Genomic DNA, 21,901 nt, shown 5'->3' on the forward strand with positions numbered 1-21,901 from the left:
AGGGGAGACAGGAAATGCCATGAAAATTTGTGGATATGCAGTTTAATTTAAAATCAGCTATTCCCCCCACTTTTTTTTGCAAACCATTAGTTAAAAAGCTATTTTCTTAAGAACCAAAGCAAAAATAAGCAGACACTTCTAATTTAACAAAACTCAATGTTTCAGAGGATTAAAAACATTTTAAATTGCATCCTAAAATCAGCTTGAAAACAATTTCAACTTGGGAAGGGAAACAGTTCTTTCATCACAAAGTTGTGACCTAATGCTTGAAACACACACTTGATTCCAGGACCCATGGTCCGTGCTGAGTTTGCTGACTCCAGACAGAGGAGGAATAGGCAACACAACAAAAATGTTGAACTCTGCTTTCGGACAAAGGCAGTAAAGGAGTCAAAATTAGTATGGATTCCTGTTTCTTCTTGCTGTACAGTGACTTTTGCTGGGAAATGTGTAGGTGTGGGATTTGCTTGGAGGCAGGAAGAAGCTCAGTTTTGACGCCACCAGTGTAGGCTAGCACATGATACCGCTGCCAGGGAGAGATATTGGAGGATCAGAACCAGCAAAAAACTTTATCCCAGCAAAGGCCAGGCAGTGCCTTTGGGAGAGAAAGGAGCACAACAGAAAATTTAAAAAATGGTTCTGTTCATTAAAGTTGTGATGAGTTTATTAGGCAGTAAAATAGTCACAGATACAGAGGGGACTAAAGGGTATAAACGCTGAAAAGTAATTAAAACAGTGAATGACTGAAACTGATCAAAACAGTCACCAAGGGCAATCTCCATTTAAAGGTAATCAACTTCAACACAATTTTCACACATTGACAACTTGTACCATTAAGCTAGAAGGAAACAGAACATCTGTTTGGATTTCTTTTCCACTAAAATGTAAAAGCAGATTGTCTATTTAAAGTGAGCAATACAAGAAGTACTAAAAGCTAACAGTGGCTTAATAATGGGGAAATTACCCTGTGTGTTATACATAGCAAAGTTGCAAATAATGTGTTTATAATTTTGCTAGATATAACACATGGAGGAAATTGTTCCCCAGAATATTTGCGAGAACAGTACTACTACAGTGTGTAGCACTCTATATACATAGAATTCATTACTGTCACATAAAAGCAAAGTATTGAGAATGCTAGAGGTCTAAAATAAAAATAGAATGTGCTGGAGAAACTCAACAAGTCTGGCAGCATCTGTGGAGAGAAAATCAAGGACATATCTTCGGGTTCTGAGGAAGAGGAATATCAAACTTGAAACATTAACTTTGTTTCTCTCGCCACATATGCTAGCAGATCTTTGGGTTTCTCTAGCACTCTATTTTTATTTCATTACTCTTACACACTGACTCTTTGTGAAACATCAAGAGTATGAGCCATATTAACAACTAGACAAGTGCCTACTGTCAGGTGAGTTTCAGATTTGATATTGTAAATATTAGCCTACTCCTTCCCTCTGCCCCAAGCGTGATGTGAACTTTGCGTTAAAAAGACTTGCACTTATTTTGCGCCTTCTCACAGCTCCCAGAAACTGCTCCAAAGCACTCATATCCAAAATTATTGAAATGCAATGCTTGTTGCTATGGAGGCAAATGCAGCAGCCAATTTGCGCACAGCAAAATTGCAGAAGCAGCATATAAATCGTAGAGCAGTTAATCTGTTTTTGGTGGTGGTTTGTTGGGGTGAGCGGGGGGAGATGCCATTGACCAGACAAACTGTACTATTGAATCTTTCACGTTCACCTGTACCACCAGAAGAGACAATCTCAATTTCATTTGAAGTCTTAGCTGGTAATGCAGCACTCCGTCAGTACTGCATTATGATGTTAATCGGGAACGAACGATCTGAACCTACAATCTTTTTGCTCAAAGATAAACTACCAAGCGAATCAAGTAACACACACAACCTGCATTTTGCATATGTTTACATTCTTTTTGATTTTACCACGTGTGGCTAAAACAGTGGTTCAATTTTAACTGCTAGGAGCTTAGACAAAATGGCTTGTCTCATCTGTTGAAGCAGTGATTCACAATCTATGGGAATATATTTTTTTCCATCAAAAAGCATGCAAGCATTGATGCAGAAGATCTCAATGGCCCAGTCATTCGGTTATGGTATAGAATGTATGGTAAGTGACATGAGACCTCAAAGCTCACCAATGCAAATTTCTCCTGCAATCTTTAAAATCTAAGCTTGGTATAATCCAAATCCTATTTCTTATCTTATCCAGTCTCCTATCCCATTTGTTTCAATCTGGGAAGTCTCATGCATTGTGATTATTGGCTCTTTCCCTACATTTCAGAATCAAAAACGAAGTCTTGAGACATTGACTTAGACCTTACAGACACAGTAAGCTCTCCCACCATTCTAGCAGTGTCTAACTACTAAATTACTATGACCTACTAATCTGGCAGCTAAAAGCTTGTGCACTGACAGTGTAATAAGACTGAAGAGGCATTATCAAGATAACTGGGAATTGTACATTGTACTGAAGTTGCAGCACCTTATAAGGATCATTTTTTTCTTTTGAATTTAAATTCTCAATTTTCCCTTATCCCTTCTAGCCTTGCATTCCATGCACTTTCACTGAGACATGTGAACCACCTGCCAATGCCACTCTGAAATCTGCCATTAGGCAGTTTGCTCAAGTGCCTGGTAATGATTCCTGATGTAATCTTCCCTGTGGTGAAGCGTCTGGTCTCCAAGCAGCAGTTGATTTCATGGGACTACACATTAGTGGTCTATTTTAGAAAAAAAGCTTTCTAAAAACACTTTATTTCACTTATTTGCCAACCCCCCACCCTTTGCTTCTATCTCCTTTCATTACCTTCCTGTCAGACAGTGCTCCTTTGGTTGTAACAGCAGGATTATTTGAGCTGCAGAATTTTCTTTCATTTGCAACCACGGTGCTTTATTTCAGCACAAGCCTCTTTTTAAAAAAAAATGTTTTTTGTTCAACAGTGCATTGTATCAAAATTAGAGGTCCAGCTTCAAATAAGACTGCAGGTAAGCCATTGCAGGTTGTTGGCTTCATGCTATTATGGCAGAATATGGTGTGGTTATGTAAGGTTAAAGGTTTTTGTGCACAATACAGGACGAATGAAGCTTCATTGCCAAAAGAATGTAAATGGAACCTTTTACAGTTGACAATTGAGATATCTGCCGCTCCAGTGACTACTTTCTCATTCCCCAAAATAAGAATTGTATACAACTATTTCTTGTTTGGAACTTCAGAGGATCGCATGAAAGAATGTTCTGTAGGTCTTCACGTTTCTCTAAATACTGTAATATCTGATATTACACACAAATTTCCTTTACAAATTTAAATACAAGTGCACATCTGGGGGAATAAAAGGAACAATCAGTACTCATAGGACCACCATTTAAACAGTTGGAAAATAAAATTGACAACATTTTCATTATGTCAAATATAAAACATTTGGAGCTGAAAATTGGGGTCTATAACTTACTGCAGATTCATGACTCCAGCACATCACGGTTATGCTTTCTGTAAACAACCTTCAATTCTTTCTAAGAATTGTAAATCAGTAGATGGAACAGAAACCTTAATCAACCCCATATTCCGATACCGACAGTGCTGTCCTGCAAGTTACATGGCGCTCGACACTTTAAATAAAACATCAAACAGCTCTTACATTGAAGAACAGCAGTTTCAATCTCTTGGTCAGAAGGCTTTGGGACAATTGATATAATCAACTGTGGTAAATTAGTATGTGCTTTCCAAGAATTGCACCTCCTGGTCACCAAATTCTGCAACAGAATGGGATGGGAGTTGGTGAGGGTGGGAAAGTCTGGAGGCTGCAGTAGCTGCCCTTTGAGAATGAAAAAGGTGTGGATACACAGTGCTTCAAAAGCTTCGGTTTAATATGGAAGCCTGGGCTCAGTCCTTTCGAGACTGGCACTGATACTTTTCCTGCTGAGACTAGGTGTCATACTGCAGCCATCACTGGGACAACCATGTTGCAACAGAACATCCATGCACTCCTGGCCACCTGCTCGCCGGGCGTGGTACAGAGCTGTGTTTCCATTCACGTCTCTGGCCTTTACATCAATGCCGTACTGTAGAGCACAGAAAACCAAAAAAAAGTGTTATACAATTTCCCCTTTTGTTCTCAAATGCACCCTTTCACTTGTTCATCATCCAAAATTAAGCTCCTGCAACAAATCCCATGTTTCCTCCATGAAGATGAACAGTCAAACTTCAGTTGATCATACTACGTGCAGTGATTGTCATAAGGTCAGCCAAGAGGACCTCATTGAATATGGGGTCCCTGGGAAATATTATTTGCGAAACAAAGATTATATGAATATGGCGACAAACCGGGTAGATACTTAGCATTTCTTGCAAAGAAAAAGAAAGCCCCTCAAACTATTCCGACCATCAAGGAAAGTACAGGTACCCTGACTCATGATCATAAAAAGATCAATGCGACCTTTAAAGAATTTTATTCTGAACTATATAGATCGCAGGATTGTGAAGATAGGATTAGGAGGATGCAGTCATTTTTTAAAAATTTGACCTTCCCGGGCCTGACTCCGGAACAGGTGTCGGCCCTAAATACCCCTTTAACAGTCCAAGAAATACTTGAGGCAATTAGGCAACTTCAGAGCGGAAAAGCACCGGGCCCGGATGGTTTTCAAGCTGAATTCTATAAAGAATTTACAGGAATATTGGTTGACCCACTTATGGATATGTATAATTTTGTGCATAGTCAGGTCTGTCTCCCGCCCACGCTGAAAGAAGCAAATATTTCTCTTATCCTCAAAAAAGGAAAAGACCCAGAAGATTGTGCATCTTACAGACCAATATCCTTACTAAATGTAGACTTTAAAATTCTCTCAAAAATGTTAGCACTAAGACTAGAAAGGGTACTGCCATATATTATAAAGGAGGACCAGACGGGATTTATTAAGGGCCGCAGATCATCCAATAATATCAGAAGGGTCTTGAATATGATCCAAGCCTGTCATCAGGGAAAGATACCAGGAGTAGTAATTTCATTGGATGCGGAAAAGGCATTTGATAGGGTTGAATGGTCATATTTATTTTACACATTGGAAAGGTTTGGCGTTGGACAGGTGTTTACCAAATGGGTTTCAACATTGTATAATGACCCCAAAGCAGCTGTTATTACTAATGGGTTAAGATCGGATGGCTTCAGTGTGGGTAGGGGCTGCCGTCAAGGATGTCCTCTCTCACCATTGTTGTTTACACTGATAATCGAACCATTAGCAGAAGCCATCCGGACTGATCCTAATATAACGACCCCGAGGATTGGTACAGGTAAACACAAAATTACCCTCTATGCAGATGACGTTCTCTTATTCCTCAGTAATCCTTTAATGTCAGTGCCTCGTCTAATTCAAGTTATTAATACATTTAGTGCATTCTCAGGCTATAAAATTAATTTTTCAATATCGGAAGCCATGCCAATGGGTGGTCTGGCTATGATACCCCACTTAATGGACGGATCCCCTTTTCCCTTCCGTTGGTCCCTGGAGGGCTTCTTATATTTAGGTATTTTTATCACGCCAGTATTTGATCAGCTGTATAGGGCTAATTTTGTACAATTAATGGAAAGGATAAGGCAGGACCTCCAGCGATGGAGAGACCTTCCGATTTCCTGGCTAGGGAGAATAGCATTAATTAAAATGAATGTTCTGCCCCGTCTCTTATATCCTATGAGAATGCTCCCGCTGATGCTGCCAAGGCTAGCCCTACGTAAATTATATGGCTGGTTGGGCTCCTTTATTTGGAACCATAGACGGCCCCTTATTAAGCTGAAGAAGCTACAGCTTCCACAGGCAAGGGGAGGACTGGACTTCCCAGACTTTAGGAAATATCAGTTAAGCTCCCTACTAAGTTACATAGCTGATTGGGTTTCATCTGATCCACAATCAATTTGGCTGGATATCGAAGCCTCCCAAGTAAAATACCCACTTATTAACCTTTTATTTTCAGATAAGAGGAAAATCATTACAGACCACTGTAAAAATCCCATAATATTAAACACAATTAAGGCCTGGAATATAATGCGGCAAAATGAGGGTAACTCACATAAAACATCCCCCCATGCACCAATAGTAGGCGCATGGGGATTCCAACCGGGGATTACAGATGCCACCTTTAAACTCTGGAGATCCAGGGGCATCTCATGCTTAGGGGACCTATTTAAAGATGGGATCCTGATGTCCTTTGAGCAGCTGCGTCTGAAATTCGGAATACCTAATGGGGATCTCTTTCGATACTTCCAAGTTCGAGATTATATACAGAGGAAGACTACATTAATTGACTTCCTCACAAATATGGTGCACCGAAAGACTGAATTATTTTATAAAATATGGCAGCCCTTTTTGAATTATATAAATGCAGATATTTCGGCTATCCTAACAAGGGCTTTTATTTAGTGAAGATTTCAGACCAGGCTGCTCCGGGGCCCCTTGGGAGAGGAATCCTGCGCGAATACGGGTTTATTATATTTGATGTTTATACATTCCGAGCATGTAAGAGACTTAGGTATACACTCTGGTTAGTTATAGGTTAGATTAGTAGAAAATTGAGTTCTTTTTTCTTTCTTTTTTCGTTTCCTTTTTTTTCTTTTTTTGTTTTCTTTCTTTCTCTTTTCTTTGTTAAATTATGACTATTGTATATATGATTTAATTGTACATCAATGTTTGTATTTGAGAGTTTTGTTTATTTTTGTAAATTTGCAAAAATGTTAAATTTCAATAAAAATATCTACAAAAAAAAAGAATATGGGGTCCCTGATTGGGGCTGTTAACCTGGTCCAATTAGGGAGCCCTGGCTGACAGATATAAACAGGAGTGTCAGACATCCTGTTCACTCTGAGAGAGCTGGATTAGTGTCAAGGACTCTCCTCGTGTGAATAAAGGGTGACTTGGTGACAGGATACTTACCTGTGTGGAGTTATTTCACTGTGCACTTTTATATTAGCACCATACTGGGGAAGTGTGGCCTTTAGTTCCTGAATGAGGAGCCAGGAAATGTACCTGGTCCTCAGGTTTTATGTAGCTTCTCAGACAGCGCATGTGTAGGACCTGGTTTCCTACCATTTGCATTACTAAAAGTCATTGCTTTATACAGACAACAGAATTACAGACCCATATTTTCCATGGTTTACAGCACTCTTGAGATAAAGCAGCTGGGTTTGTTCACATTACAAGATATGTTAGGTGATGGAGAAAATAATTGCACCTCCTTCCATTGGCTGTACTTAATGTCAAAGCACGAGATGAGATCGAACAAGAACTTTATCTCTCTCTGTTGAAGGAGCCTTCCTCACTGGTTGCCTCCCTTTTCTGATGTCACCAAGTTCAGGAACATGAGGGTAAATTGTGCCCTTGATGGACAGCAATCTATACTGGGTAAGTTTATTTGAGCATTCACCCATGTGCCATGATACTCTGCACAGGAAACCATTTCCATTGACAGCGGGATCAATAACCGGGGGGGGGGGGGGGGGGGGGGGGGGGCACGGATTTAACAAAACTGAAAAATCCAGCAAAGAAATGAGGATATTTTCTATGCAGTAAGTTAAGAGGATCTGAAAGTAATCAGATTCAATCATAATTTTCAAAAGGGAATCAGATGAAATCCAGAAGAGGAGAATTTTATAGGAAAAGAGCAGAGAACTTTCAAAGAAGCAGAAAAAAACGGGCTGAATGACCTCCTTCAGTGTTATGATTCTTGAGGAGTTTGTACTTTACATTGAGAGATGCGTGAGATCAGAGAAAAAAAAATCCTGTTCCTCTGAGGAGTTGCCCACCCTTTAATCACTGAGAAGAATGATTTTAAGAGTGCTATTATAGGTGAATCATGCAAAGACTCCGATTTCTAATTTTGTCCACTGAAAACATCTTGCTAAGTGTCCAATAAAGCATTTAAATTTCAGTTGAACCAGAAGTAATTTGAAGTTGCGCAGCCTATTCTACCAAAGTGCATTGAGCAAATCACTCTGCAGTCCTTTCATTTTGTATCAAAGTAGGTGACAATTAGATCCTGTCATAGCTAATCCCAACAGCAAGTGTGATGTAATACAGCTGCCACAAAGCATGTTAAGAATATTTAAGTTATTTCATTAAATGGAACTGAATTTCTCCTCGGCTCAGAAGTAGGCCATTTAGCCTATTCAATGAGATCATGGCTGATCTGATCGTCCTCAAATCCACTTTCCTGCCTGCTTCCTTTAACCCTTTGATTCCCTTGCTGATTAAAAAATGTCTCTCAGCCTTGAACATATTTAATGACTCAGCCTCAATAGCCCTGTCCAGTAAAGAATTCAACAAATTCACTACCCTGTGAGAGAAGAAACTCTTCCTCATCTACCTTAAATTGGCAATCTTTAATCTAAGTTTATTCCTTCCAGTCATAGTCTTGCCAACAAAGGGAATCAACCTCTCCCATCTATCCTGTCAAGTCCCCCAAGAATCTTGTATATTTTGATAAGGTTTCCACTCATTCTTCTGAACTCCAGTCAGTACAGGCCCAATCTACTCAACCTCTCCCCATTATGAAAATTCCTCCATACTCAAGATCAACTTTGGGATCCTTCTCTGGTCTGCCTCCAATCCAAATATATCTTATGATTAGATTAGATTACTTACAGTGTGGAAACAGGCCCTTTGGCCCAACAAGTCCACACCGACCCTCCAAAGAGCAACCCATCCAGACCCATTCCCCTACATTTACCCCTTCACCTAACACTACGGGAAATTTAGCATGGCCAATTCACCTAACCTGCACATCTTTGGACTGTGGGAGAAAACCGGAGTACTCGGAGGAAACCCACGCAGACAGTGGCCCGAGGCAGGAATTGAACCCGGGTCTCTGGTGCTGTGAGGCAGCTGTGCCACCCACTGTGCCACCATGCCATTTTAGATAAGGGGACCAAAGTGAGAACAGTAGTCCAGTTGTGGTCTGACTAGTGCATCGTGTAGTTTCAGCAAGACATCTGTCCTTTTATCCTCCATTATTTTTAAACTAAAGGCCAACATTGCATTTGCCTTCTCTATTACCTGCTGAACTTGAATGCTAGCTTTCTATGATGCATGCATGAAGACCTTCAAATTCCTCCTTTCCTGTAGATTTCTGCAGTCTTTTCCCATTTAAATAATAATCAGCTCTTTTATTTCTACCAAAATGCATAACCTTTCATTTTTCCACATTATATTCCAAGTGTGAAGTTTCTGCCCACTTAATCTGTCTACGCCTCTCTGTAGACTCAACGCTATCCTCACTACTTGCCTTCCCAGTTTTTTTGTGTCATTCACAAACTTTGGCTACAGTACATTCACTTCCATGATCCAGGTTATTAACATATATTATAAATAACTGTGGCCTCAGCACTGGTCCCTGTGGCACTCCACTAATTATGGGTTGCCATCCTGAAAATGCCCACTTTATCCCAACTGTGTATTTTTATAGTCAGTCAATCCTTTGTCCACGTTAATATACCACCCCCAATATCATAGGCTCTTACTTTACTAAATAGCCTTATGTGCGGTACTTTATCTTTTGGAAATATCACATCTACTCGTTCCCCTTTATCTCAGTTTATTTTCTGGTCATTCTTTGTTGGCATTCAAAACTTACCCCGTTTCTCTGGTTTATCTCTAATCTTTGGCACACTATATGTTGTTCCTTTTGATTTTATGTTACCTTTAACTTCCATGGTTAACTATGGATGTTTCTCCCTTTTCTAGAATCATTCTTCTCATGGAGATATATCTTTGTTGTGAGTAATTAAGCTATTTTCTTAAATGTCTTCCATTGTTCATTAACCATCTTTTCTGTTGAACGCTTTTCCTAGTCCACTTCAGGCAATTATATCCTCAATGATTTGTAACTATCATTATTTATGTTTAGCACATTTGGTTCCAACCTAAGTTTCTCACTCTCTGACAGAATGCTAAATTCTAACATGTTATGGTCACCGTTTCCTCTGTGCTCTCTTATTTTGTGATCATTTATTAAATTTGCCTCATTATAAATACCAGACCCAAAACAACCCATCTCTGGTTGGTTCTGCAACATACTGTCTGATGAAACAATCCCAAATACACAGTGTAAATTAGAAAAATCAAATTTGCAAAGAAATTAGAGTCACCCATGGTTAATATACTGCCTTCTTTTATGTATGCTTATTATCTCCTGATTTATTCTCTATCCTACACAACAGCTGTTGTTAGGGGGTATACAAACTACTTCCACCAGGGTCTTCTTCTCCTCATTATTCCTTCCCTCCACCCACATGGATTCTACCATCTACTGATCCAAGATCATTTCCTGCTATTGTACGTTTTCCATCTTGTACTGACAAAGCTACCCTACCACTTTGTCCTTCTTACCTATCCTTTCAAAAGTCACATATCCTGCATATTTAGTTCCTAGGTTTGATCTCCTTGTAACCATGTCTCCATAATGACTATAGGATCATACCCATGAACCTCTAGTTGAACCATTAATTCATTTATTGTGTTCCAAATACTACATGCATTTAAGTAAAGAGCCATTAATTTTGCTTTTTTTTACCATTTTTCTTTCACTTTTGTCCCTATATGCTGCATTTTTATTGCTTGTACACTCTGCCCTTCCTGTTCCACTTTGGCTATCATTACCCATCTCGTCGCCTGCAATTTTGTCATATCCATTTGCTTTTTAAGTCCATTATCTCCTCTCCAGAACTCTACCCCATTCTATTTAGATTAAAGTCCTTTAGAACCCTCCTCCCAGCCTCGTTCAAGTGAAGCCCATCCCACTGAAACAACTCCTTCTACCCCAGTGCTAGAGCCATTGTGCCATGAAATGAAACTCATTTTTCCCACATCAATCTTTAAGCCACGCATTTAACTCTTTGACTTTACTTATCCTATGTAAGTGTTCTCATGGCTTAGATAGTAATCCTGAAATTATTACCATGGAAACTGCTTTTTAAATTTAGTTCCCGACTGTTCAAATTTTTTCTGCAAATCCTCCTTTCTAATTCTATCAATATTATTGCTACTTATGTGGATAACGACAATTCCTCCCCTCCCACTCTGAGTTCCTTTCCAGCCCCAGGGAGATGTCTTTAACCCTGGCAACACAGCCTTTGGGACTCACACTCACTGCAGCAGAGAACAGTATCTATCTATCCCCTTAATTGTATTGCCCTTTACCACTACTTACATTCCCATTCCCAACTTTAAGGCCTCTCATAGACTATTTTTTTAAATATTTAATGCAAGGGATAGGACTACATCCTGAAACAAAGTGTCAGGTAACCTCTCTCTCTGATGTGACACAATACCTTCAGCTTGGACTCCAACTTCTCAACTTGGATCGGAGGTTTCTTGAACTGCAAGTACTTACTACAGATGTCTTCACCCTGGATCACCTTAGTGTCCAACAGCTACCACATCTTCAGCAGCAACACATCACATATCCTGCTATCACTATAGTATCTTATTTAATGTATTCATTGGTTACTCTAGTATCCTTGCTGTTTACATTGTTTGTTAAGTGGAGCATATGGGATACAGCTGCAAGAATATGCGTTTATTCCAACAGTCAGTGGCTACATCTTTTCTAATTATACTTCTATTTCCCTCTTACATTGTGGCTAATTACCACTGTAGCACTCAGGAGGTACTGTGTTGTCAGCAGTGCCATTCTGCAGTTTAGATGTTAAATTGACGCCTTGACAACCAGTTCCAGTGGTCAAAATTAATGTTAAATTTCCCATGACAGAAGTTGAAGAAAAGCAAGGCATATTCTCTACGTGAGCTGGCCAACAATCCTCCTTCCATTAAAACTATGAACAGTTGGCTGTCAGTCTCATTTCTGCTTGTGGCAACTTGCTGTGCTCAGAACAACCACTATATTTGCAAGCATAACAACTGTTGTTGGTGTTCAAAGTAATTCATTATGCGACGCGCATTTGGATGTTTCTGAAGTCGAGTGATGTGAATGCAGGCCACCAAATTATACAAAATAAGCTAATCAGTAAATCATACAGTTCAATATAACAGACCAATAATTCACAGAAACTGGAAAATAGAGGCAAACTTGTATTAGAAACTTATTAGAAATTCTGTTTTTATAATGCAGAAATGAAAAGATTTTGTTTTAAATTCACTAATGGGAGCCGCTGGTTGAACCAGCATTTATTCCCCATCCCTAGTTACCCCTTGAGAAGGTGATGGTGAGCTGCCTTCTTGGACTGCTGCTGTCCGTGTGGTGCAGGGTGTCACAAAGCTGGTCCCTTTGTCTCTAAAAGCTGTTCCTTTTCTCAAGGATACCTATGGCCATACTAATCTGAAAATGTCTGATCTTGGAAGCTAAGCAGACTCAGGCCTGGTTAGTACTTGGATGGGAGACTGCCTGGGAATACCAGGTGCAGTAGGCTTTAAAAAGGGGCAGCTCAGTGGTTAGCACTGCTGCCTCACAGGGCTAGGGACCCAGGTTCAATTCTGTCTTGGGCAGCTGTCTGTGTGGAGTTTGCACATTCTCCCCGTATCTGTTTGGGTTTCCTCCCATGGTCCAAAGATGTGCATGTTAGGTGAATTGGCCATGCTAAATTGCCTGTAGTATTAGGTGCATTAGTCAGAGGTAAAATGTAGGGGAATGGGTCTGGCTGGGTTGCTCTTCGGAGGGTCGGTGTGGACTTGTTGGGCCGAAGGGCCTGTTTCCACATGTATAAAAGAAAGGATACTGTGTCCTTGATTTGTTTTTCAGAGGGGTAATAAACCGGGCGGGGCACCAATCAGTCTGGTTTGGTACAGAGATGAAAATAATTTTGAGAGGCCTTTTGTTTATATGTAAACAGATGAGACTTCAGGCCAAAGTGGTCATGTTTTAGAAGTGACCTGTAAAATGAAAGGGGAGTGGTCAGCTTTCTAGCAGTTCAGTTCTGTCCAGAACTAGTTGGGAGATCAACAGTGAGCTGTGTGGAAAATCTCTCTCTCTCCTCCTGCCCTTCTAACTTCAACCTGTAAGCATCTGTTCCATTTATACTGGTTTTTAAGGGGGTTTGCTTATTGGGACTTTTGTGTATATTCAGAACAGTATAATTAAGTCTCGTTTGGATGGATGAGTTCTGTAGGGGTTCTTTATTTTGTTCTTTGTGTTTCATTGTATCATTTTGTGAATACACTTTTGACTGTTTTAAAACCTAGTAGTCAACCTAGCTAGCTTACTCTGGGTAATTTTCACTGTACACTTACCAAAACAAATTGCAAAGTTATAGTCTGGGTTGCCTGCTCAAGAATGTTTTGAGTGGTCTGGCCTAGTCCATAACAGGGGACACCCATAGTGCTGTTGAGAAGGGGGCTTATAGATTATAACTCAGTGACCTGATAAATCTCATTTTGATTACATGCCATTAATTGACTACTAAAACAGAAATGTTGACTTTGGGTCAGTATGTCCTACTGCCTTCCAGCTTAGCTCTTCTGATAAGCCTTAGGCCACATTTTTGTAAATGACTTGAAGTTGGAGATGTGGTGACAGGTTGGACTGGCAAGGATGGTGCAAGTCTAGGTTGGAGACAATGTCCATTATGAATGGCTTGTCCACAGCAAGCTAAATTAAAGGACAGGAAGGATTATTCATCCCATTTCTACAATGAGTAAACACAACTGAAAATTGATCAATTTTACCCTCCCAGGTAAATTAGCATTAGAAACTGTTAGCTTGATGACATGAACATGAAACTTTTTCGGCAGGGATAGGACAATGGAAAGCACAGCAAATTAGAGTGGAACAGAACCAACACTGAGGAACAAGATCTGTGCCAGCTGAATAACACCTACCCAGACAAGAAGCTGTGTCACTACTACATCCTTTCGTTCACAGGCAAGATGCAGAGCTGTCCGTTTGTCTTTATCTTCAGTCCATTCATTGATGTGCTCCTTTTTGGCATGAGCAAGCAGTAGTAAAATACTGTGAAGGTCCTTCTCCATAACAGCTCGAAACAGCTGCTTTCCAATGGGAATGTCGCGGTATTTCAAGGATGCAAGAAACAGTTTCTGCTCATACTTTGCTCTGATCCAGTTCTCCCTTTCTTCCCTACAACAGGACAAGTCATAGTGATATCTTGGCAATTATGACCAGTGATTAAAACAGCAAGAATTCAACAATTTTGTGGACAAAGTTGTATTTAAGCCTTGAAGTGCCTACTCACAATGTGGCTGCAGGAGACTAACAGTAACTGTGTTAGTGTGTCTAGAGGGTGAAACTTAGGTTGTAAGTTTGCTTGCTGAGATGGAAGGTTTGTTCTCAGATGTTTCATCACCATGCTAGGTAATTTCACCAGTGAACCTCCATTGAAGCCAGGCCTCTAGGAATTCCGTGCGTATCTTTGTTTAGCCTGTCCCAGGATGGATGTATTGTCCCAGGTGAACTGGTGTCCCTCATTGTCTATAATGTATAGATACTAGTGATAGTTGGTCATGTCTTTTGGTGATTAGCTTGTGCTCATGTATCTTGGTGGCTAGTTTCCTGCCAGTCTTTCTGGTGTAGTGTCTGTTGCAGTCCTTGCAGGGTATTTTGTTTGTGACGTTTGTTCTGCTGGTCCTTTAGATTCATCAAGAGTTGTTTCAATGTGTTGGTAGGTTTGTGAGCCACCATGATGCCAAGGAGCTGGAGTAGCCTGGTTGTCTGAGATGCCTTTAATGTGTGGTAGTGCGGCTAGAGTCTCTGGGTGTGTTGTATCTTCATGTTTACGTTTGTTGTGTGAGAATCGGTGGACTGTGCTTTGTTCCTGAATACGTTGTGTAGGTGTTTTTCTTCAGCATCCCATAGTTCCTGTGTGCTGCAATGTGTTGTGGCTCGTTTAAATAATATCCTGATGCAGCTCAGTTTGTGGGCGTTGGGATAATTGCTCCTGTAGTTGAGTATCTGGTCAGTGTATGTCGCTTTCTTGTAGACGCTGGTCTGCAGCTCTCCATTAGCTTTTCGTTCTACAGTGACATCTGGAAGAGGAGTCTATTATTGTTCTCTTCCTCATTGGTGAACTTTATATCAGTAAGGATGTTGTTTATGCGTTTGTGGTTTTTTTCTAATTTGTTCCATTTCATGATGACAAAGGTGTCATCCACATAGTGGACCCAAAGCTTGGGCTGGATCGTGGGGAGGGCTGCTCATTCCAACATCTGCAAGGTACTTCTGCCAAGAATCCTGATATTGGTGATCCCATGGGTGTCCCATTGATTTGGTTGTAGGTCTTGTCATTGACACAGACAACGAGGGACACCAGTTCGACTAGGACAATACATACATCCTGGAACAGGCTAAACAAACACATGGATGGGAATTCCTAGAGGCCTGGCAGTCAAACTGGAACTCCATTAACAAACACATCGATTTGGACCCCATTTACAAACCTCTCAGAAAATGAACCGGAAGGGATATCACCCACCGTAACAGACCAAGACACACAAATAGAGAGCGGGACAGGACACCAGTGCTTCAACGGAGGCTCACTGATGATGTTACTTTGCATGGTGATGAAACGTCTGAGAATAAATCTTCCAGCTCAGCGAGCACACTTACAATCCGAGCTACAAACCTTCACAAAAATTGCAAAGGGTGAAATTTTGTTAGATAGTGGGAAGGTGTGTGAACCTCTTTTGGGAGAACTCATGAGTTGGAAGTGCTTGAGGCAAACTTTCCCCCACCCAGATTCTAAACTATTTTCTTGAAAATTGTTTTAATTTTAAAACTGAGATTTGGTAATACCTATATTGGACATAATAATGATGTAAGGTACCACTATTTTATGTTTTTTTAGGATTATCAACCAAAATGGAATTTGGATAGGTGCATATATTAAATACTAGGAGAGTTCTGCAACTTGGAAAAATAAAGTGCTGCATATTTTTAGCTGTGCCAGAAAAATTTTGTTTTCAAAGCAGTAAGGGAGATAAAATTTGAGACTAGTATTAAGAGTCCATGATTTAAGGAGATTTTGTGTAATGACACAGTCCTGTGATTAATTAGGCTGCAGTTTGTTACAAAGCTGGAAGTGCCAGGACAGCAGAGACTTCCAGAGCCTGCAAACTGTCTCCATCTTTCTCTCCCTCTGTGTGGGGGTTAAAAAAAAAGACAAAAAAACACAAGAATGCTTAAAAGAAAGAATTCTAATAAGAAAAGTACAGGTCTGCTCGATCAACTATCAAAGTGAAGAATAAACATCACCCTAAAGAGAGCAGCATATCATCATTGCTAAAAAAAAATGAGGAGGAACCATGTGAGACAATCTAACCTACCCTTGAAATCTGAACTTATGATTTTCCAGATTTTGCTCAGCATATCTATACTCTTTTCCACCAATAATATCAATGTCAATCTGTCTGTCTTTCATTTGTTTTAGTCGTTTATGAGTATGTACATATTTTGGGTTTTAAAGGGATTTCTGTTATCATAGAGTTAAACAGCATAGAAACAGACCCTTCAGTCTAACACATTAGAAATCCTCTTTTCTCTGCCATTTCTGAAAATTAAGTGTTTTTAAAACATTATTTTCTGTTCATGATGAAACCAGGTATGAATTGATTTTGTCCTGAATAGCAATCAGTTCAGTAAATTGGACATCTTGGGGGTCTCATTGGAACTTTAAACATTCAGTGATGCCTTGTGGAACAGAGGAGCACAATTATCAGCACACTCTTCCTAGTTAGGTCGTGACAATGACACTTAAGAGTATGAATTGTGACTGTTTTATCCCTTGCTCACATCTGAACGGTGCTGGGCTACAACTTGAACAGCAGCTGGCAACTTTTGGTCCCTCATTCAACATAGACAGACTATTTGCCCAATGAGACAAGAGATTGCAGCCAAAATCCTATCTTCTCCAAATTTGATCAAGTTCCCTGTTGCGGAGCACTAAAACCAATCATATATCCCCACAACCTATCTGGCTGAAGTCAGTTCCTTCAGCAGGGACACAATGGACTGAATGACCTCACATTCAACTAATCTATGACCTGGTATCGAATTGGACACTTTTGTAGTGGAATGGTTCAATCCAACACCGAACAAAAAACGTACTCACTGAACCACAAGAGCAATGGACTACAAATCTTCAGACAGGGCTTACATGACAAACTTGGTTTGGGGTCTCAAAACATGAACTGCAGGCTGACTCCATCCCTATTTTTAATCAGTCAAAGACCCTGCTAGTTTATCTCATCTTTCAGCGAAAGGCTAATCTTAACTTTAGCTGAAAATTCCAAATTTTCAAAACAAGCAAGAAGAGGGGTCTTCTATTCTTGTGTGTGTGAAAAATCTCACATTTCAAGTACAGTGCTTGGGAAAACACTCGAATGAAGATGGGAATTCCAAGCATTATAAAGTGCCTTTCAATGCTTGGAGCTATCAGCCAAACTGGAGTGGGTCTCCTACACGTACAAAGAATGGGGTAATGTACATATACAATACAATATGCTGATGGGAATGAGCAGATTTCACCACGTATAAGATATTCAGAACTATGGCTTTGTCCCCTCAATCTATTGTTGGTGACCTTAGCAGAGGCAAACACAAAGCAATCACATACCGTGTAGATTCTGGAGTGGGCTTGCTGCGTCCCTGAGTATTCTTCTCCCACACACTGTTTGCCATCTCATTTCCAATAGACGTCAGCACGAGAGTTAGCTCCAAAGGCCAGTCATCAAGATCCAGAGATCGTACTCGTGAAAGATGGGTCCCAAGATTACGATGAATCCCTGAGCATTCAATACATATGAGTGCTCCCAAATTCAGACTTGCCCAGGTAGGATCTGGAAGAAGGCCCAGAACATTCACAGCTCACTTTATGCCATTTTCAAAATTTGATAATATGTGAAAGTAAATGCATCAGCAGATATAGAAGGTGCTGCACATTGGTCACATGTGGAGCCACCAGACCTGTCTTGTACATGATCTACGGCCATCTTAAAACAGGCATATCTGGCAGCAGATTGCTCTCCTTGCTACTGCAGTCGGTGCCTTCGAAGAGTCAGAGTGTAGGGAAAGTGAGCTGATAGAGAATAAGAAATTCTGTTCTTCTAGTTTGACATTTAGTTTTTTCACCAGTCATACCCATTTTTTCAGGAAAAAACCAAGACTATTCAGCTCTGAGCTGACCTCTGCCCAATCTATACAAGCACTGCTCACATTGCCAAATTTATGGGGCTCCTTCTTTTTAGTGCCTAACACATGGATCTATTTTCACAAATTGGTTACCTCAAGAGTGGGGCAGATGTCGGACCTACTCCACTCAGGCCTCTGTGGCTGCCAACCAAAGCTTCCAGAAACATTTTCCTATCGCGCCGGAAGTACAGGAATTATAATTGTCCCTATCCCATAGCCTGTACAACCACCTTTCACCTACCACAGTGTTTGCATGATTCGAGGACACTTACTATCTATACTTCTATGCCACACATAATTTCATGACTAGCTCACCTTACTGAAGTGATACTGTACCCGAGTCAGAAGTGAGCTTGACAATTTAAACATACAGACTGGGCCCATTTTGCAAAAAGATGACAAAATTTTGACCAAATCCAATAAGTTTAATTTTGCTGATGACTTTGAAAAGAAAATATAGATTCTTACTTGCAGCAGCGCAGTCAACACAGAATGAATTTCCTTTGGCATTTCTGATCGCCTGAAGGGCAACAGCTTCACTCCGGCTGTCCATCCGAGCCTAAGGTATAAAAGGTATAATTTAGGGAACTCAATGGATAAATGAGGGCAGTATGGAAAGGACTGCTCTCTTCCAGTAAATTGCAGACCTGAAAGTCTGGTCTGGGTAAAGTCAAGTTGGGCCAATGTCTGGCCACGGAATTGGAAAATCGGTTGCATTTCGAACTCAGCAACTGGTTTGCTGTAGTTTACTTTTGCATTGACTGAAGCTAAAGATGGTGACCAAAGTGTAATGAACGTGGAATGTTGCAAGGCTTTTCTGTTTTGAAATGTCTTTTTAAATCCAAAGTGAAAGGGAATTTTGGAAAGGCGTATTTGGAATTCAGAATGAACACTTCAGTTTGGGGAAGTGCACATATTGCCAAGGGAATGAGAGTTGAGAAGGAATATAAAAGTCAATTGGACCCATTGACATGTCAAATGGCATCTCTCAGGGAAACTTACAAAGGAAGAGCTGCTGCCGAGAGGTAGGGAGACGAGAACTGGAATTCTCTCGGGAATAGGTCTTCTTTGTTCTGGAGGAAATTATGGGGAGCAGAGAAAACCCCTCTATGGGAAAAAAAACAGTTTTACCAAAGATAACTAAATCATTTAAAGATGGTGAATGCAGGAAAATCTGGAATTTTGGGTTATCAAGACTGTTGTGACCTGAGGCACAAGGGGAATTCATTGAGGCCTGCCTGGCTGGTGATAATTGGGTCCAGAAAACTTGGACAGAGTAGAATGATTGTTGAAGGACATTGAAAATTTCAGGAAGTGTTGAATCTCTGTTGTAGAGCTAGGAGTGACTCTGTCTCACTAAATCAATATGTTTCCTTTTCAGTCAATCTTGGGTTACACAGTACCTTAAAACAAATTTGAAGAACATTAAGTATAGCTGAAGCTGACAAAATTGTCAAAATATGTGCCCCTGCACTACCTTCCTCAATGAACACAAATTTTGTGAAACTGTTCACTTATAGGATATAAAACAAATTTGCATAAAAAGGCATCTTATCTAATGCACTTTAAGGATTAACTTTGGAGGCAGCATAAACACCTATTGGGATATCTTTTTGCTTGAAGTACATTAACAGTAATCAAACCCAGGTTTGCTGACCAAGTTACCTTGTTCTTGCTACTTTCACAGGACTGCAGACTGGCCAGGATTTGACTTTCAATGGCTTGGACCCAGGCATCCCTCTCTTCAAAATTCACTGCTTCAAAGTACCACATCTGGCCCGTGCTGGAGACAATAGTGAACTCAATGTTCTCCTCTTGTTCTGTGTGAGGGATAATTAGGAGAAAACAGATTTTTTATTCCCCAGCCAGCATTATGAAGTAGTCATTAACGTAAAGGTCTGTGAATTTGGCTGTTTTGCCCAGGGTTGGTTATGAATAAGCAGTGAATTCACAGTATGCTGTGCATAGAGACTCATATTTGACAAACAAAATTGTATATTAATGTGGAACAGATTAATCAATGACACAAAATGTAAAAGGTTATTGTTACAAAAGAATGTCAAAAAACATTTTTTTTAAATGGAGATTGAAGCAATCAGCAGGTTCTCCTTCACCCCTATTGGATCAGTCAGTAAATTTACTGGCCAGTATGAGACTGAGGAGCATGCCAAGTTTGAACCTGGTCTTTATTGAGTCACGATAGCAGAAGCACAACAATTTGCCTCAATGTACCAGTTTTGGGTCATGGGAAAATCAGCCAAAATTCCAACTACTAATTCCATCAAAGAATGCAAAGTAGGTACATGAATAGTCAAGATTGGGCTCTGATGTGATGTCCCAAGTTGAACTAGCCTGTGGATAATCACTATCTAAAGACAATTCAGGAGAGGTCACAGTGCCAAAGTACAGAAGAGTTGGCCAGAATCCAAGGACCTTTATCCCAGGATATCAGACAGGAAGGGGAGGGGATCTGTTCTACAGTCACATATTCTTTAAGAAAGATTTTCTAACTTTGTGAGATGTAGCACCTATGATTGCCCCATTATGCTGACAATGTTTCTCACAAATTGCATGCAACCTGAAGAAATCCTCCGTCAGATTTAAAAGGGGTTCCATCAGCTGGAATCTTTCTTTTGCTCAAGCCTCATTGTGTATCCACCAAAATGGATTTTCAGGCTAACCCTTTTTCTAAGGTGCAGTTTAATTAACAGGGTAGCCTTCTTTCAAATGTGTCGGACATTTGTCCTTTATTTTGCACATACTTTTGAACATGGAAACAATTTTCCTTTCGATTATCTTAAAATATATACAAGGCCGGCCTGTTTTCAGGCCCTTCTTTCCCCTGTCCCTTACACCCTCCACACACACAGCCAAACCAGAACAATAAAACATAGGATTCAGTGCCCAGGCAGGCTCAGGAGTAAAGATTTAACATTCACAACGCAAAAGGACACTGAAAAGCAAAGGCACAGGACAAACGCTTGAACACAGATGTACTCTGGACAGAACACACAACAACTAACAATGGTTCTAGCCATTGGATACAATTTAAAATAACGTTACCTGCTCTGTAAATATTTCTTAAACTACCAAAACGCTTTAATTTCCACACCCTGCGTTTGGCTGCACCCAGAATCCAGCAAAGCAAGTAGTAGAAGCAATTGGAGAAAGACATTGGAGAAAAGATTACTGCAGAGCACAGCTTCACATTAATAACTGCAAAAGGAAACAGCTGATCTAGGGTACAGATGTGGGCACTGTTGATCCTGTGCATCTCACAAGGCATGAATAGAACAATTATCATTTTAAAAACTCAGAACATGCAATTGATGTGCAAAATGCACCTCTCACGTCAAGTTCTTGATACCAATTACTTTTGTTATTTCACCAACATAGTAGGAACAAGCATTAAAGTGGATGTTTGCCTTCACTGAGAGTAGCAATTAGCTGTTGAAGAGGGACTGAACAGCCTTTTGTCACAACACAATGTCAGGAGCCTATTGCCTTCTGAAAAATTAGTAAATCCTACCGCTTTTCAAACTCATTTTATTCTCCCACCCATAGTGCAAGATGACTGCATATTACATACACACATACATACTTTGCTAATTAACCATAAAACAATCAACTCTTTATTTCTAATTTTCCATGTACTTCATCCAGCAAAATGTAGACAAAAGCTTCTCCAACCCAGGCAAGCTTGTTAAACTTTAAACCTCCCCCCCAGCCGTCTTCCCCCCTGTGTAATT

At 40.2% G+C, this 21,901-nt stretch overlaps 1 protein-coding gene across 1 annotated transcript in view; it reads right to left on the reverse strand.

The window, feature by feature from the left end:
* Positions 1–700: 700 nt before the first annotated feature.
* LOC132805702 (arf-GAP with GTPase, ANK repeat and PH domain-containing protein 1-like) overlaps positions 701–21,901 on the reverse strand; it is a 199,134-nt gene continuing 177,933 nt past the window's right edge. The window contains exons 14-18 of the mRNA XM_060820893.1: positions 19,818–19,972; positions 18,621–18,711; positions 17,578–17,800; positions 13,832–14,087; positions 701–4,078 (exon numbers count right to left, since the gene is read on the reverse strand). Of these exons, the coding sequence (XP_060676876.1) occupies positions 3,881–4,078; positions 13,832–14,087; positions 17,578–17,800; positions 18,621–18,711; positions 19,818–19,972 (923 nt within the window). The 3' untranslated portion in view covers positions 701–3,880. The remainder of the gene's footprint in view (positions 4,079–13,831; positions 14,088–17,577; positions 17,801–18,620; positions 18,712–19,817; positions 19,973–21,901) is intronic.

This window comes from Hemiscyllium ocellatum, chromosome X (assembly GCF_020745735.1).
Source record: "Hemiscyllium ocellatum isolate sHemOce1 chromosome X, sHemOce1.pat.X.cur, whole genome shotgun sequence".
Lineage (NCBI taxonomy): Eukaryota > Metazoa > Chordata > Chondrichthyes > Orectolobiformes > Hemiscylliidae > Hemiscyllium > Hemiscyllium ocellatum.